This window comes from Centropristis striata, chromosome 9, assembly GCF_030273125.1.
Source record: "Centropristis striata isolate RG_2023a ecotype Rhode Island chromosome 9, C.striata_1.0, whole genome shotgun sequence".
Taxonomy (NCBI): Eukaryota; Metazoa; Chordata; class Actinopteri; order Perciformes; family Serranidae; genus Centropristis; species Centropristis striata.
Window position 1 is genome coordinate 12,960,785 of NC_081525.1, and position 20,117 is coordinate 12,980,901.

Genomic DNA, 20,117 nt, shown 5'->3' on the forward strand with positions numbered 1-20,117 from the left:
CGCTTCTTTTCCTCACCCCATGTGTCAGTGATATGGAGAATAAAGAATTAATTTAAAAAGCTTATGTGCCACAGAGACAAGATATTAAACATTTAAAAAAGGCTTTTTTTTATGAAACAATTGCAGCTGGCTGAAGTTTGGATAAACAGTTTTTTATCGCTCTCTGTGGGGTAGAGAGGCTTCAGATGAGAAGACTCAATTCACTCATCAGATAAAGACAATCGCAAGGCTTCAAATGCAGCCTGTTCGCACTTCAAAACAATCAGAGCATCTCTGCAGGCATGGGAAAGGTTACACAGCATGGAAATAACACAGATTTTCTTCTGTTTTGAATAATTTCCCCCCGAATAAATACAGATGATGTACATGATTTCCATGCTCAATCCTTTCAGCTCGAATGAAATGTCAAGAGGAAGAGCCTTCTGCCTTAAAACAGGAGACATATCCACATGATATTGGTGGGATAGTAACCTTCTGAAATGACAGGTTTAGTGGAGTCTGAAACGTGGATCCATTAAAGTTTTAATAAACTGAATCACAAAATGGCACTGTGGCCCTCTGTGCTGAGTGACCAGTGTCCTTCAGGAGAATCGACACATCATACATTCTCCCTGTTTGTCCCGATGAAACCAGGTGTCTGGCTTGGACACTGGTCGGAAGCAATGAAACAACAAATAAGAAAAAAAAAAGCAAAATATGTGCAAAAAAAGCCTCCAATTGCTCTGTTGTCAAGGAACCATAGACTGTATACAAATAATGGACGTAGTTACCGTGATGTCACCCATTGGTTTGTGGCTCATTGGAAGCATCGAGTTCAGCGTTACACTCGTCTGCATCTTGTGTCGCCATCTTGTTTCCGATATGCGGAGCAGACTATATAGCGAGAGGGATCTGATCACTGACTACAGCCTCTCTACATCTCAACCTGACTGAGAGAAGCCGCTGCTAATTCATGTTAGCATTAACTGGGATGTTAGTTTTGGCTAGCAAAAAACAAAAACAAAATGTTTTATGTTATGTTACTTACCTCAGAAAACTGAGCGGCGACTCCTTGGAGTGTCTGTTAGTCCAACCAAATGCTGAACAAGACATTTTTACTGAACAAAACGTTCAAATAAACTGTCATTAAGTGAAAATACAGTGAAAGTGTCAAAGTTATGAGACCAAACCTCTCAACGTCCTCTTTTATATCTATATAACGTTATATATAACTTTATTGACACGTTGCCATGGATACACATTGCTCTGCTTCCCTCCTGCTGACGGCTCTTCTTTTTAGTGACCTGTCAATCAAAGGTAGCCACGCCCCAAATCATATGATTCTTTATCTTCTATTTTCTTCTAAATGGGGCCATTATTAGAACTATTAACATCAAATTGTCTTGAAGATGATTTTTTACTAGTGATTGAGACCATAGTGTTGCCCTGAAAAAAATTCTGAGGTAATAAATCAAATGAGAAGTTTTCAAATTTTGCACTGAAATGAATGGGCAGATTTTTTTTGCAGACAAATTTAGCGCCCCCTGCTGGAATATTCGGTAGAATGCAGCTTAAGGCACTTCCTGGTTTGCCTCCATGCTCAGACACGGAGATTGCCGCCTGCAAGGAACATAATAGGAAAAGTGTTATACTTACTCAAATATAGACAAAGTTGGTTGTGAGAAACCTCTCCTCCAAACAGTGATTTATAATTCAAGGGTGTACCATGGAAAAAAGTTTGACAGAGCCATAGCTTCTTTGTGTCAGCTGCCTCGACAAAGCTTAAAGCACCAGTCAAGATAAGTTGCTCTGTTAACTTCTTCTGGCTCTGTGTGTATTCTTATAAAAAGGGACGTTGGAGCTTCATTTCACTCCGGTACCAGAAAAAAACAATTGTGTTCCATCCACACTTTGGAAAATATTACAGCAAAAAGCAACATTGTTGCTGCAATTAAGGCAAGAGAAGAATGCAGAATCAGAATCAGAAAGCCTTTATTGTCATTGCACAGGGTAGTACAACAAAATTTGCCATCAACCCGTCCAAACATATAAAAAATACACAAAAACAATATGACAGAGGTGAAGAGGACAGGAAGACAGAAGAGAAAGAAATACAGCACAACGTGAGGGGAGGAAAGAAACAATGAAAAAAAACCTCAGAAACATAAGAATAATACTCGTCACAAACATGGACAGACTTATGACATGTCAAATGATTAATTGTGTGAATTTGTTAATTATTATATTTATTTTACCACAGTCGATGCGACTGTGTAGTGACAGCTGTGACTTTAAACATAATGCAGCAGATTTAAATGTGACACTGTCCTGTAATATGTGGAAACTACTTTAGTGTTCTAAATCCAAGTGAAATAACGGAACTGTATACCAGATCGGACAACATTTGTTAGTGATGTGCCAGTGAAGCCTCATGAAGCATTTTCTTTATTTTCTACAGCCCACTAGATGGCGCTCTATGTTCAACAAAGGACTAAAAGCACAATTAATCAAGAATCAGTCAAGAAGCCTTTATTGTCATTGCAAAGGGTAACAAGTACCGGTACAACGGAATATGCCATCAACCCGTCCAAAACTTACAAAACACACAAACAATATGACAGAGGTGAACAGGACAGGAAGACAGATGAAGAAAAAGAAATACAGCACAACGTGAGGAGAGGAAAGGAGGAAAAAACAATGAAAAAAACCTCAGCAACATAAGCATATATACATAATACACTTCACATATTATAGTCAAGCAGCCATCTGCACCTGCAGCCATTTGAGGCGCTGTTCACAGACCTGCTTGTCTCGCTGTGGAAATAAATAAAATAAAATAGAGAAAATGCTTCATGAGGCTTCATTGGCACATCACTTACGTTTGTTACTGTATCCCTGAACGGACACATCCGTGAGGCCGCACTTTTTGTTGGTTTCACGGTCATTTCTGTCACATACATACATATTTAACAATCTAAATTTCCATACTTTATTTTCACTGTATTGCTAATATGTGTTATTATATGAGCTAATGATGTGCCAATGAAGCCTCATGAAGCATTTTCTTTATTTTCTGAGCCCACTAGATGGCGCTCTATGTTCAACAAAGGACTAAAAGCAAAATTAACTACTATTGCTTGAGCCTTTTTCTTTAAACTAAGAGCACCATCTAGTGGGCTCAGAAAATAAAGAAAATGCTTCATGAGGCTTCATTGGCACATCACTAATATGAGCTAATAATGTTAAGCTAACTTCAACATGACTTTAGCGTTAGCGTCTTTTTGCCGACTCTGGTAAACCGAAGCCTAACATACTTACATCATTAAAAAAATACACGGTTCAAAATATAAGAAGTTAGATTCTAGTTTCACACCATTTAATTAATTGGAAGCATATTATGATCATTTATATTAGTATTTTATGTAAAATTGTGATGGAATGTTAGCCGAATGGTGTCCAATCTGGGATACAGTGATGTTACATTTTATTGATTAAATATATTATCTGTGATAAATATCAATAGATATTTTTCAATAGATGTTAAATTTGGTGAAATATATTGGAATGTAAAAAAGCAAACAAACAAAAAAAAACTTTAGCACATCCCGAACTAACAGAAATGGAATTCAAATCAATAAATGGTAATGATATCATTGGAAGGAATTGTACTGCATTCCATATGTGAGTAAATGACACACTGATCAATAATTTTGTAAAAAAACATGCATGTTGTGCATGATGCATGCTACCTATCCTTTTATAGAAGGTTCAATAGATCAGTGAGAAGTAATAAAATATGCTTTCTGCATCACCTACTGAATGCATGTAGGTTTCTATGGCAATGTGATGCATACAGTAGCCTACAGGCAAGTAATAATTGCAAGGTTTCTTTCAACACTACAGTATGTAGTAGACATCTGAAAAATGTCTTATTAGAAATAAATATGAGTCTAGTGTAACATTGGTCCAAGGCTCATATGCTGCCCTGCCACTGATATTTCCATATCAAATACATGATTTGTCATTTGGTGACTTTTTAACTGCAACCTGTAAGCTTTAGCATGAGTCTATTTTTAAACTACCCAACCCTGGATTAGCATGATAGCATGTACGTAGCCATCAATGGCAAATGTATAACCCTTGTTTTTGTGTTCCTCAATTTAATACGACTCAGCCAGTTCATACAATAGAACGCCAGTTTAGTCAGCAAAATCAGTGACCATTTACTTTCCCCAGCTGGCCCCTTATGATGCATAATGCAAAGAAAAAGAATAACTATTATGGCCACAAGAGTACTATAGCAGTAAAGCAATGGTGGGAAGTTATTAAGTACATTTAGTTAAGAACTGCTGGAAACCCCTGCAGAACAGACATGAGCCACACACTTGTGGGGTGTGTGTACAGACTCTTTTCAGTATCTTCTTCACTCTCTTGCTGCTAGAACCTACACCTCGACTTTTCTCACAGCATACATTTTGACTTGTCATAGAGTGATGATCACAGGTACCAGTTAGACATGACAGTGTGACAGTGAGTCACCATTCACAATACCAGGCCTGTGAAACTGAAGCAGCTCAATGGAATTCAGCCATGATTCATTTTATTACTGATGCTTGTGCTTTACCCACTGTAATTTCAAAATATTTTCTGTGAAAAATAATTGTTCTTGGTTAGTACAAGGGTCCTGGTGACTTTACGTGCTTACCAGCATAGCTCCCCCCCCAACTTCAACATGAGCTGAGGCTAAAATAAAATAATTCTGTTCAGAAAATCTTAGCCAACAGTTCTTAATCGATGCATCCATCAGCATGGTTAAATTTATGGGCAAGTCCAATATTTATTATTGTTTTTAACTTTTTTCTGGTCTCCAACGAAAAATATATAGTAGTATCTTTTTTATTTTGGACATTCAAAATATGATGTTTTCTGTTATTTCTGAAAAAAGACACCCTACTACATGTATCAACAGACCATAATGAGACCATTATGAGAGATTCAGGGCATTTAAAAATGCCATGACTTTTTCACGAAAAAATTTGACACGAAAAATTTCGACATGTATAACTTTTTTTATTTTTTATTTTGGACATCTCAAAATATGGTGTTTTTTGTTATTTCTGGAAAAGCCATCCTACTATATGTATCAACAGACTGTAATAAGGCCATTTTGAGAGTATTGAGGCATTTAAAAATTTCATGACTTTTTTACACGAAATATTCCAAATTTCAAATTTTGGACATCTCAAAATATGGTGTTTTTCTGTATTTTTTCTGAAAAACTCAACCACTACATGTATCAACAGACCACAATAAGACCATTTTGAGAGTATCGAGGCATTTCCCCAAAAAGTTTGACTGATCTTTTAGTAAATCCGAATAATGTTTTTTTTTCCCTAAACTGAACCACAAAACTGCAACATTTAATGGTGTGATAACAACCCTCTGTACTTAAAATAGGTGGAGCAGGCATCTTCAAACCCATGTGTATGAGGCTGATAACAAGTGATAATGGCCATTAAATGGGCTCATAACATTCAAAATGAATGTTGCTGCTAGAAATGGGGTTTTATCAGAGCTGTGAGACTGAACCACAACAGGATAGACATGGTAAAGTGCACTTTGAGTGAAGGGGAGGGGGTGGGGGGTAGGAAGTGTTCACATAAAACTGCATGGTATCATGGTTACATGTTTGTCAGAAAAGAAAGAGACATAAAGACAAGTACATAAACAGACTGTTGTGTGGATGCAAACAGAGACACACTCAAAGTCACTTGAGACGTCAGGCGTCGTCTGAATTGGGCATGTCTCCCAAACAACAGGGAGTCCTTCCAACAGCTTGGCTTATAGATGAAGGTCTCTGAGAGCACACACATACGGAAATGCACACACACTCGCTCGCACACACATGAAAACACAGCAGCACACACACACACCGCCTCCTGCTGCTGCTCCTGGCGAGCTATGAGACGTAGCCCGCCGACTAGAGAATAGCAGAATTGTGTGTTTGGGCCATCTGCTGCTGAGACCGATATAGATGTCACACAGACATTCACTAGAAATACACACAATTTGTCCGCACACTAACATATAGACACATATAGAAGATTATGGTTATTATTACCCATACACATTTCCTTCCTATCTTTATATAGCCAGAACTTTTTTAATCAGGAATATTTTCAGAATGTCCTCATTTGCCTCGTTTGGGCGATTGAGTGCTGAGTCTGCAATAACAGACAGCCAAGGAAAAATACAGTGGCCCTCACGAAAAAGAGCTCTGGACCCTTTTCTGTCTGGGATGGAATTCTCACTAAAAGTAAAAAATGGAAGATAAGCTTTTATATTAATGTTCTTATTGTCTCTCCATTCTAATAATATTATTTGCATATTAAATAGGCTATTAGGCTATACCAGGGGTAGGCAACCTGAGGCTCCGGAGCCAAATGTGGCTCCTCAGGCTGTCTACAGTGGCTCCCTGTGGCTGTGACAAAAATTTTTTTATTTTCATTGGTGTAGGCCCAAAGCTATTTGTATTCTTCAATTGTAAAAATGTATAGCTTTTATACATTATTATCATATGATATATTTTTTAAAAGTTTTCACATTTTAGTGAACTAAATGTATTTTCACTTAATGACAGTTTATTTTAATGTTTTGTTCAGTAAAAATATCTTGTTCAGCATTTGGTTGGACTAACAGACACTCCAGTTAATGCTAAAATGAATTAGTAGCAGCTTCTCTGTCAGGTTGAGGTGTAGAGAGGCTTTAGTCAGTGATCAGATCCCTCTCCTCCTCCACAATTCTCCCAGTATCGGAAACAAGATGGAGACGCAAGATGGCGACAAGTGTCACGCTGAACTCGATGCTTCTAACGGGCCACAAACCAACGGGTGACGTCACAGTCACTACGTCCATTATTTATATACAGTCTATGGCTGGTCTGAGTATTTCACAAGCTGCTGATGACACACAACCATCTCTAGGGTTTACAGAGTATGGTAGATGCTAATGCTAATGGTAGCAGCAGAAGACCGCCACTTTATTAGGTGAACCTTGCTAGCCAATAAAGTGGCCGGTGAGTGTATATTAGTAGCGATATAATGTATATCCAATAGGATTCATAAGCTAAAGATTACAATATGGAAATGAATATTACAGGGTCCGTACGGGTGCTTGAAATCCTTGAAAATGCTTACATTTTAATGTTGTATTTTCAAGGTTTGAAAAGTGCTTGGATTTTGGATAAAGTGCTTCAAAATGCTTAAAATTCTTACTGTATTTCTCTTGCAATTTGACTATCGATAATCAAATGTTCAATGAAAAAATAATAAATTGAATATTGAGATTAGCAAACTGTACTTTTGGTTATTAAAAGTGTAAAACCATCGGTATGGTTGAGTGAAATTACCCCTTTTAGCATGTAAGTACTCATCTAAAACATGCAACTTACAACCGTTGTAAGGTCCTGGAAAAGCTTGAAAATGCACCTTGAAAGTCCTTGAAAAGTGCTTGAATTTGACCACTCAAAAAGTGTATGAACCTTGATATTAATAAGGCTCATTGTACCCACTGTTTCTTTTTTCTTATTCTCTCATTTTAGTTTTACTCCACTCTCATGCTGTCAAAACGGTGTTCAATAAAGCCATCACTCACTGTGTTGAGGGAGCTGTCTGTCCGTCAAGTTAATGAAGGGGACTGTTTGATGATGACAGAACAACTTCAACTGATGTCGTCAATTAACAGTCACTGAAATACTGTTATGTTCAGATACACCTTGCTAGCTAATAAAGTGGCGGTGTGGTCTTCTGCTGCTGTTGTCCATCTGCTTCAAAGTTGGACGTGTTGTGTGTTCAGAGATGCTCTTCTGCAGGTTGTAATGAGTGATTATTTGAGTTACTGCCCTGCAAAAAAAGAAAAGTTGGGTGAATTCAAAATTCCAAGGCAACAAACTTCGATAAAATTTTAAGTTGGACAATTAAACTAAATATTTTAAGTTTTGCTTTTGAGTTTGCTCAACTGTGAATTCTGATTTTTGTCAACTCAACTGTAAGTTGAAACATGATAAGGGTTGTTTACCTGTGTGGACCCCAGCTGGAGGCAGTAGAGCCACAATGAGATTTCAAGTGCAGTGGCAGCTCGGAAAGTTGGCTTTCCCGCATTTCACAACAAAGAAAACAAAGTATGTTGTGCTAACATACATTATTGCCCTAAATATCAATAATTTATATTTCCTAGTTTTACCAACTTATATCACTGTTTTAGGCCCAAACATACAAATTGGCTGTTTTGCAGTGTGTTGAACCAGTCTGGCCATTCTCCTCTGACCTCTGGCATCACAGGCAACAAGGCTCTCTTGATATTTTCTCTTGTTGGGACCATTCACTGTCAACCCTAGAGATGGTTGTTAGATCAGCAGTTTGGGAAATACCAACAACCATGCCACGTTCAAAGTCACTCAAATTCACCTTTCTTCCCCATTCTGATGCTCGCTTTGAACTTCAGCTGCTCGTCTTCACTGTGTCCACATGTCTAAGGCCGCGTTCAGACTGCCAGCCAAAATCCGATTTTTAGCCCATCCAGATTGGAACTGGATGGCTTTTTTGAAGTCTGAACAGTCACAAATCACATGAAATCCGATTTTTGCAAACTGGATCGAAACCACCTTCAGGTGGTAGTTTCAAATCGCATTTGGACAGACGCGTCTCAGTCTGAACCGCTCCAAACACTCAGAGCGGTTTTGACTGTCCGTGATGTCACTCTACGTGGAGACGAGGTGTCCACCGGCAGCCACGTCCGACTCATACGGGCCTGACAGGGCCGTCCATCCGCCCGGTTTCTCCCCTGGTGCGTCTGAGATGTTCTGCACCTCTACTGGACAGTGATAAGGCCAATATACTGAGGTGACCTGCCTCCATCATGTTTGTTGTTGTTGTTCTTGTTGCTGTCGCAATTATATGACTTCAGACGCTCTGAGGCCGTTACTACTGCAACCTGTCAGATCAGTCAATAATGTGGCCCAGTCTGAACAGAGCCATATCCGATTTGGACACTTGCTAAAACCGGTGTGGACAGTAATTTGGATTTGAGTAGGAATCTGATTTGAATCAGATTCGCCTGCAGTCTGAACGCGGCCTTAATGAAATGAGTTGCTGCCATGTGATTGGCTGATTATATGTTTGTGTTAACGAGCAGTTCAAAAGCTGTACAGTAGTGTTCAAAATAATAGCAGTCCAATGTGACTAACCAGATTAATCCAGGTTTTTAGTATATTTTTTATTGCATCATGGCAACCAGTACCAGTAGGTACCAGTAGGTGCAGTAGATTCTCAGAAAACCAACAAGAAGCAAAGATCGTGCATATCACGAATGCTGGGTCTTTCTGCGAATCTACTGCACCTACTGGTACCTTGTTTGCCATATAGCAATAGCTGGTTAGTCACATTGGACTGCTATTATTTTGAACACTACTGTACATACTAAAGTGGCTGGTGAGCGTATGTGCAGCCTATTTGAGAGTCTTTGTTTTATCAAACAATATTCTGCAGCTGCACCATAATCCTGCTTCCCTCAGAAATACTAAATACATCATATAGCCTAATCATCATATAATAATATAATCTCCACTAGGCCTATTATAGGAATTATGTGCCATCAGTGTGACCAATCACATCATGACTGATAGAGATAGTTATTCTTTAATCATACGTGTCTAAAGCGTCATGCTGATTTTTACAGTTGAGATTACACACAATAAATATTTTTGCGGAACTGCTTCAACAAACCAATAGTTACAGTATCTGTGTGCACAGTTCAGTTTAGTTTAGTTTATTATTAAGATCCACATTAGCTGCGGCACAGCCACAGCTATTCTTCCTGGGGTCCAACAGTATCAAATATACAGTTGAAAACACAAAACATAAACATTATAAAAATTAAAAACTAAAAACAAATAACAAGTGAGCGATATGCTTCACCTAACAAAACAAAAACAGAGTGAGCGTTTACACTTCTTAACTGTGCTTCATTCATGCTTCGTTATATTAATTATTCACATACTAATCCATATTACACACATTTCTACATATCATTTATGTATACATCATTGCACAATCTACTAACGCATAATACATATATTGTATATACATTCATTCTACAGCATATACATTATAACAACATATATCATATATCTATAGAAATATACTACATATATATAAATATACCATGTTTTCTTATTTTGATAAATACTGTTTTTTTAATATTTTGAATTGCTTTATGTTAGTGGTGAGTTTGATATTTTTACGCAGTGAATTCCAGTATTTCATACCATTATACAGAAACGTGCGCTTGATGGCGTTAGAACTTGCTTTAGCTAATGTAAAGTTTCCTACAGCTGCATGTGATATATTTATGACTCTCTGCACTAAAAGCAAGGTTTTTTACACAAAATAAAAGGTTCTGTTAGGACAGATATATTTCTAATAACAGTTAGTTCAATAGTCTGTCTTTGACCAATAACCAATTAAGTTAACAGTTTCAGTGTTATATACAACTTCCTCTCACAAAAAGATGGACATGCAGAAGTTTTATTCTGAGCTGAATCAACTTGATGCTGTGTAAAATTTGAATGTGAGGGGAAAAAAACACTGATGAAGAACTGAGTGATGGCACATAAACATGGTACATTTTAATAGTGAGTTACAAACTGATATCCAACTAGGATTTTGATTCTGGTCCCTGGTTAAAGTTAAGGACTGAAGGACTTTTTGTATTGGTTCATCAAATAATATACACTGTGCAAAATTCAATTTTGTCAAACTAGTTATAAGTGGCTGAGTGTCGCCGCAGGGGGAAAAAAAACAAACAGACTATGAAGAAATGGAAGGAGGATGAAAAAAAAGAGAAAATCGAAATACTAAGACCTTTCATGGCTGTCTCGCCATAAATGTTTAAAAAATTAACGCATACATCTGAGTAATGAAACACCTACTCTGCTATTTCTTGCTTTTATGGCCACATTAGTAGAAAACGGTGACATTTTGAAGAGTACATTTGTGTGTGTGTTTTTTTCTTTTCACAAAGAAAATTGCATAATTCAGTGCTTTTGTGAAAACGGCATATTTGAAAGCAGTCTTTTATTGAGATGTCTTCGGGCTCAGGTGTAGTGCCGTGCTGGATGGCACATTTGTTCTTTGCCAAAAGGCTGAAATACCAGCCAGTCCATGAAAACATCTTTATTGCTGAGCTTTTGGAGTCCGGCTCTCTCAGAGCCAGAACAATAAAGAGAGTAAACATGAAGCACCAAACAAGCCAGCAGAGGAGTCTCAAATAAGGCCTGGATCAAATTTTATTGACATGTCTTTCACGCAATTAGGAAGACGGGATTGGCAGAGACTGACAGCTCCTGTGAGGAGTTGAGTGTGTGTGAAAAAGAAGAAAAGGTTCATGCTGAACACTCACCAAGCTCCAGCAAAAGTGAAAGAAAAATCAGAAAATCAAGCGAATGTTTTATAGACCAATTATCAATGCCATTATCGTAATTGCTAAATGGATTTCTTTTCATTTCAGTATTTGAAGCAAACTTTTAGGAAGATTTTTCTTTTCAGAGAACTTTATTTTATGAGAATGTCATCATGTGGTTTTATGAAAACCATTCAGATGTGAACAAAGATGTCATGGTAATAAACTTCAATACAATCTGTAAAGTGTGAGTGGTCAGAGAATCACAATTATGTCTCCTATCAAGTTTTCAATGCATTTTGTACCTGCTCAAACAGCCATCTCTTCAGATAATCTGTAAGAGTTATTATGGAGCCTCTCTTGATTTATAGTAACTGGTTGTCCCATGGTTAGGTGGTTAACATTTGTGTCTAGTAGTTAGGGCGGCTGTTAACGAACTGTTGAAGATTTTCCTCAATCTTCAAGCTATTTAATACTTGTTGTAAGTACAAAGCCTTGAAGTCAAACATTTTAAGATCCTAATGTCATTACATAACGAGAAAAAACACACACACTCTCTCTCTCTCTCTCTATATATATATATATAAATATATATATATATATATAGATAGATAGATAGATAGATAGATAGATAGATAGATAGATAGATAGATAGATAGATAGATAAAATCTATCTATCTATCTATCTATCTAACTTTATACTTCTACTCCACTAAATTTTGAGGCAAATATTGTACTTTTTAATCCACTACATCCATCCATCTCCATCTCGAGAAAATTGAAATGCACCAATAATAGTCCAATAATATAATTGTAATATGTAGAATATAACGCTGTAAGTTGGTCCATTCTGATAACGAGTACTTTTACTTTTGATACTTTAAGTTCATTTTGATGCTGATACTTTTGTACATTTACGTAAGTAATTTTTAAATGCAGGACTTTTGCTTGTAGTGGAGCAATTCCATAGTAAAAGTAAAAGAAAATACAAGTACTAATACCATATATTAGTACTTCTACTTAAGTAAGAGATCTGAATACTAGGGGTGCACCGATCGATTGGCACCGATTTCCTTAATTCTGCGGGATCGGCGATCCGCCGATTCTTTTACTTCTTATCTTATCTTATCTTATCTACCTCCACAAAGGTCTGAAAGTGCGTCTGCACGTATGCGTACTTCTGCATGACTGAGCCAACCAATCATGTCGTCAGTGTGGAACTTTTACACTTTTAAAGAAGGAGAGCAAAGGAAGCCATTAGTAATTCATGTAAGGCCATGTCAAAGAAAAATACTGCTGTGTTGTTGTTTTTCAATAAAATAAGATTCAAACATTGAAGGTGTATGCTGTGAGTTATAAAAATTCCAAGCCAAAATCGGAATTGGCAGGTCAGGCTTTTTAAAATCGATGATCGGCCAGAAAATTGCAATCGGTGCACCCCTACTGAATACATTTTCCACCACTGATTTTGATCCTCAAGTAAATAATCCATTGTAACCTTGATATAATGATCACTTTTCTATGTCTTTGTCTGCTGCTTCCAGGTCTTTCTCCAGCCTATCAGATGACAGCGAGGAAGCTAGAGCCCGGTACCTCTACAGGCAGTGGGTGGGACTCGGCTTGACTGACGTCCGCCTGTCCAATCACACAGTTCTGCTCAGCCTGCCTGGTTCCACACCCAACACCATCACTGACCGGTCTAGTCACCAGTGTTTCCTGCCGAACGGGACCCCCTGTGACCAGCGTGGACCAAATGAGCTGCCCAAGCAGCAGTTCTCCTACGCAGCCTACTCTGCTGTTGGAAGTCTGCAGGTACTGCACCGTCACCCTGTACTGACATTTCCTAAAGCAAAGGTTGCTTCACCCTCCTGGCTTCTGCGCTCTATTCATGCTCTTCCTCCCCCTCATCACCTTCATATTGTCAGATTGTCTAAGTCTCGGGCCCCTGGCCACCTACGGGTCATCGGTAAAGGTGACAGCTAGAGGATGTGGCTTTAAATGTTACAGCTCAGCCAACCACAGTTCAGGGTCCAAAGGTGTCTCCAGGGTAGCCATTTCCTTCACATCAAAAAGGAGACTTTGCATACACGGAAGCAGATATTTGTTTGGTATGATCCGGTTTTAAGCAGAGTTGTACTCCGATTAGCTCGATGCTAGTCAGTGCTAGCATGTCTCTCGATATCTGCATTGCCTTTGCTGCTCACATCGACATCGCTTACAATCCAATCCAGTCCACTTTATTTATATTGTACAATTTTATCAAACACAAGGTTTCCAAAGTGCTGCACAAACAATAAATACATAACACAATACAAAGAGATGTAGTAAACAATAGAACAGTAAAATGCAATAAGATAAAATAAATAAAAAATGGGATAAAAATAAATAAAATAAAATGTAAAATGTACAAAAAAATATAATATGCATGTAAATTGTTAGAGCGTAAAGTTTTTACAGCTTCTACCTCTCACCCGGGTTCTTTTTCCTAAACTTGGTTTACAAAACACTCAGGACAAATGAATAAAGTCAACCATTTATTGAAAGAATCATAGCCAAATGCAATGCTCAGCGCTGGACTCTGCCAAGTGACCCCAATGGCATCACAGGACAAAGTGCTTACAAGCAACCCTGATGTTACACATAGCTTCTTGGATTTTGGCGAAATCCCGTACAATGGGTGGGCTCTTTAACGCAATTGGTCAATTTGAAAATGATATGCACTGGTTACCACCCATTAACCAAGCATCTGGGGATTGAACATCTCACTGATCAAACTTTATGTGTGTGTTGTTGTCTGCTGGAGCTTCACATCCTATCCTGTACTCCCCCATGCATACCTTTCCTGAACTCTGACCTCTCCTAACCGTAAATGACCAGTCCTGTCAGTGTATGACCCGGGTCAGGTCAGAATTTTAAGTCTCAGGCAACCTGAGTATCCCCCGCTCCCACAATACAAATAAAAACAAAAACATGAAACTCATCCCTCTTACTTTTTGTAATGTCATATCCCGTGGCTATTCCAACATACAAAGTGATTATGTACATTCACATTCATATTTCGAAAATAAAACATATATTTCTCGCTAGAAATGTGATCAAAATCCATTTTTATGCAGAAACTAAGTCAAAATATTGATTTTTTCACAAAAAATGAGAGAACTGTTCGCCATGTTTTTTTGTTCTGACCACCGAGACCTTGAAAGTCACGTGACTCGGACACAAACCAAAAGGAAAAAATATTAACTTGCACTGTAGCGAAATCCATGTCAGTTTCACTGAAATTTGAGTTATTCTGTGGCTATTCCACGGATTTTGAGTTAAGCGAATCCGTGGCTATTTCACGTAATCCTGTGAGACCAGGTTCATTTAAATAGGTCATACTCAAGAGGATCATTTTTTCTAATAAATAGAGCAGAGGGAGACATCTTGTTGGTCGGGTGCCTCAGGCCATCTCCTACAGACAAGGGGTATTTCACACACAATTTATATCACAGTTATTTAAGAGTAAAATCCCATTAGAAAACTCAATGCAGAAACCGTAAAAATCTTCAACATGGTATGCGTCATGCTAGATGCACTGTTAATCTTTTCCACCATCCTTCAGGAGTGTGAAGGTTAATGGAAGTCATTATGCATGTAGTCCGCCCACGCCAGCCAGCAGACACACACACACACGCAAAGAAATACAGTCACACTATTTTTAGAGGGTTGTACTTCTTTGTATCCCGGGAACAGAGAAAGGGGTTGAAGGAGACGCTTGTTATTCCCTTGGGCCCCTGCCGGCCTGAGGGCAGATGAAAAGTTGGAGTGATTCTCTGAATACCAAGTTTCCCTCCTGTTTTCCCTCCCTCCCTCTCTCCTCGTTCTCCTTTCTCCACTTTGCTCGATCCATCCAGCTGTCCACTCGTCGGAGTCTACCCAAAGGAGGGTCACAGTCATCCATCACCAGATTATTTCCTAGCTCCGTTCCTGCACGCTGCCTTGAATTAAGCGGCAGTTTGCCGGATCTAAACATGGCTTTCAGACAATTAAATATGGCGTTTGTGATGGATGGATGGCGGCCCAGAGCAAGTATACTGGGCTAATAAGTCCTGCTGTTGGTGGCACTGTTTTGCTGGTGCTGTGGGAACTATGCTCTGACACACACACACACACACACATAGACACAAGACAGAAAGATCAGGCATTACTTTCTCAATGTGGGCCAGCAATATTGAGATATTCATATAGATCAGGGGTCTCAAACTCAAATTACCTGGGGGCCGCTGGAGTTAGTATCAAAATGGCCAAAAAAAAGGACACAAAATGACAGGAAAAAAAAATTACAAAAAAAGAAAAAATGACTGAAAAAAGCACTAAATTACTTTAAAAAGACAAAAAATGACCAAAAAATACACAGAATTACCAAAAAAAGACACACAATTGTTATTTTTTTAAAAGACAAAAAATTACACAAAACAAAGGGACCTTCCACACACAACACGGTAAAGTGCCATTCATATAAAACTCACATTAAACTTTCATATCAAGGTGAGGGCCACAAAATATCGTCACGAGGGCCGCAGTTGACCCGCAGGTCGCGAGTTTGAGACCCATGATATGGAATATTCATATATAATATCACAATATGCAGATTACATTACATATTAAATCCATTCTGCTTCAATAAGATAGTGATAGGGGCTGCTCACATTTCTGTCCTCAATTTTAATGTAACCAAGTCCTTCTGCAGCAATAAAAAAAAAAAAACAACAACAATTTGTGGCAGTTACACAAATTAAATTTTTTTCTTGATGAAACATAATGTGCTATCAAATTGCTCACAAATTCGTAATACCTGAACGTAGAATCGCGGAACATAATTACAGCTTTTGTTAAAAGGATGTCAAAGATATAAAAATAAACACTTTTTAGGAAGTAATAGGAATTTTGTGGGTCATATTATGGAAACGTTTTTAAAGGATTTTCTTTAAAAGTGAAAATAAGTTGTTTATTCACAAATGTCAACATAATTTTTTATTATCAGTTTTATTTTTTATTAATAACTCAATTGATCTTGATTTGATACCAAAAAAAATGAAATATTTTGAAAAAAAGTCTTGTAATATCCTCCAATAACACTTTAGAGTTGAAATGTTCATTTCAGTGAGTGCCCTATAAAGGGTTAACATTTGAGACTTATTAGAGCCACCAAATAATAATTTTTAGGATAGTTAATATTTGTCTTCTTTGTCAGGTTTTAAATTGGTGATTGGTGAATTGATGACAACATAAACACCTTCTAATGCACAACATGGGTCAAAAATGACCTTGTGCATTAGAAGTGTAGTGATAAAAAATAGTTTTTTATTCAAAAAGTAAGGAATGAAAAAAAAAATTAGGATGTATGATGTTCAAAAACAAGTAATTTGAGGAAAACCTGCAATACTGACCCATGTTGTGCATTAAAGGTTAGAAACAAAAAACCCATGTGACAGCAGCAACATATTGTTGACATGTAGACTGCTGTCACATTTGCTGTTTTAAACACCTTGTTAATGCTGTTAAATGGTTCGGTTTAAGCACCAAAACCTCTAAGGTTAAGGTTAGGAATAAGAAATTAAAGCTTTAAAAAGTCTTCCTCATGTCCTTGCTGAAGTCCATGAGGACAGCCTATTAGAGACATTTTACAAACAATGTTGCCAAGTCTTGTAACAATTCTAGAAGCCCAGAACAAGGCAGCAGTAGCCCCATGAACAAGAAAGTGGCTGACTAGGATTTTTGGTAACGCAATAAGGTCCTTAAAGGAACACTCCACCGTTTTTTCATATTAAAACATGTTATTCGGGTAAGTAAGACGAGTTGATACAGACCTCTTGCGTCTCAATGCGTGCACTCAATCGCCCTGGCGCGCGGAGCTACTTGGCTAGCACTTAGCTTAGCCCAGTTCATTCATTACGGTCCAAACAGATGGACAGTTAGAAGCGACCAAACTCCTCCACGTTTTCCCTATTTAAATACAGCTACACGAGTAGTTAAACGACCAAGTATGGCGACACAAAATAAAACGTGGCGTTTTTCGAAGCGGATAAAAAGGATAACTATAATGTATGTCGGAATAGCACTTGGGAGCACTTCGACTCGGCGCAGTAATATCATCACTCCTGACGGAAGTGAGAGGGAGCGGAAGTGATGATATTACTGCGCCGAGTCGAAGTGCTCCCAAGTGCTATCCTAATGAATCCTAATGAATGAACTGGGCTAAGCTAAGTGCTAGCCAAGTAGCTCCGCGCGCCAGGGCGATTGAGTGCACGCATTGAGACGCAAGAGGTCTGTATCAACTCGTCTTACTTACCCGAATAACATGTTTTAATATGAAAAAACGGTGGAGTGTTCCTTTAAAAACCATTAATTAACAAGTAATAAGGCATTGTTCTCGCTTTAGATCCGGTACTTGCAAAAAGGATAGTTAACTTATAATAGATGAGCATTAAAGTATATTTTAATATCAATAAGCAAACAAAATAAGATTAATAAAGGCATGGCAAAGACATAATGGGTGGGTCATGGGTGTTTGTAATGCCATTATTAACACTTATATAAGCTTATAAACACACAATAATTTTAATAAGCATCTTGTAAGGACTTACAAGGGCCTTATTACTTGTTAATTAATGGTTATTACAAGGACCTTAATATGAAGCGTTACCAGATTTTTTTTATTTTTGAACGTCAGACATCCTGGATTTAGGTCAGTGAATGTAAACATTATATTGAATCAAACTAAATAAAATGTTTTGGTAACACTTTACAATAACCATCATTTATAAATGGTAAACAGATAGTTTATTAATGTTTAATCATCATTTATAAACCGTATATGTATTTACCATTTAGGATGGTAAATACATAATTTTATTAATGTTTAACTAACTAAATCATTTATAAATGGCAAATAGATGATATGTTAATGTAAGTTTATAGTTACTTCACAATTAACAAACAATGCAATTATAATTAATAGTTTATTAATAGTTTTAGTTGCACTCATGATAACATTTTTAACACCCTATTAAGTATTTTAATGATTTTGAAATGATTCAAATTCCTTAAAAAAAATTGGTTGAAAACATTTAACGATTTAATGTGTTTAACACTTTGTAAGTGGTTAATAATTGGTATTAACCATCTATAAACATTACTTAGTTGGTTATTGTAAAGTGTTACCAATGTTTTTATGAAACTTGCATATTATATCTGATTGCTTTCATCCTGATATCCACACCAAATTTCAGTGAGCAGTAGTTAATGAGCAGAGGGAAAGGGAATTAGAATATTTTGTTAACTTGCTTATTCATGGTTACACAGCAGCTCAGTCACGCTGAATCAAAGGTTCATACACACAGCTTAAGGCCTTAACTGGATTCTTGGTTAGATGGGGCACTTCATATAAGCAACTGTCACTGAGCGACACCTCGATTACATTCAGAGCGGCTGGATTGAGTGTTTAAGGGCTTATAAAAAAGGTCAAGGGTTCAAGCCCCACCATATCCAAACTGCCACTTGTCTGGTTTCACCAAGCACAGGCCTACATGTGCATTATTCATCTCACCAGCCTGTAATGTATCTTCTAAACATAAGAGATTGGTCTCCCCTCAAAAACGTTTTTGTATATGCAGGAAAATACAACTCATGTTCATTTTTTTGACTAGCCTGGCTAACGCCAGACTAATCACAAATGAGATTAGTCTGGAAACCAGCCATTCATTTTTCCGTAGAGGAGGCGTGGTTTACGATCCTCCAGAGCCGTTTATTGGGCGATACTACTGTCTATCAAAAGCGTCTGTACGTAGCTCTTAGCCAATCGTATCAGTTATACCAGATGACGTTTGTAGAGCGACATAAATTGATGTTTACATAGCCAGACTAGCCCTCTAGCATCTCTACTTTGAGACTAAAATGCTCAATTGTGCTCAATCTTTTAGCCTTACCAAACTTTTTTTAAACTTTTTTTTAACTTTTGAGGATACACAGGAATCAGGGCACGGCTGTTTTTTATAATATAGGAAAGGGTAATGAAGAACAGGAATGGAAGTTCGGAAGTGGCACCAGAGACAGACCCAGTTATCATAAGAGCTGCAGGACTTGTAAAGAACACACTGGAAAAATACACAGCGGCATCCCAGGCGACATCAACATCTATGAAGTAGAGAAGCATCCTCCAGGCAGCGTACACATTCACCAGAGGGTGTGATCCATCAAGTGAAGCGAGAGACCAGCCTCCCTGTAGAGCCACAGGACCATTTGGTCGCAGCTGTGAGGACTAGAGGTGGAATTCAAAAAACTCCATATATATTTTTTATATATGAAAGTAGTTTTATATTTTCAGTTTAGTTTTTTCATGCTGAATGATTTATTTCCAAGAAACCATGAGCACATCTCTGTGAGATATTTTGCATTAGTCTTTGAGGTGAAACTTAATTTTACAGAGCTATCATTAAAAGTTCACTGTAAAAAAGATAAACAATAGCTACTCAGTAAAATTTAGGCCACAGATTGCACACAATATTATTAATTTAATCTAACTATGTTACAAGTTGAGTTTATAAAAACTTTACAGGAAGTGCCTGTCAATTAAAAACGGACTATAATTCTATTGTGTTGGATTCATTCAAAATTCTCTTGATTTAGAATTACATACA

General features: G+C 37.6%; 1 protein-coding gene across 1 annotated transcript in view; it reads left to right on the forward strand.

The window, feature by feature from the left end:
* The window catches only part of LOC131978137 (inactive N-acetylated-alpha-linked acidic dipeptidase-like protein 2), a 787,053-nt gene that overhangs the window by 407,005 nt on the left and 359,931 nt on the right, over window positions 1-20,117 (forward strand). The window contains exon 6 of the mRNA XM_059341659.1: window positions 12,981-13,248. Within this exon, the coding sequence (XP_059197642.1) occupies window positions 12,981-13,248 (268 nt within the window). The remainder of the gene's footprint in view (window positions 1-12,980; window positions 13,249-20,117) is intronic.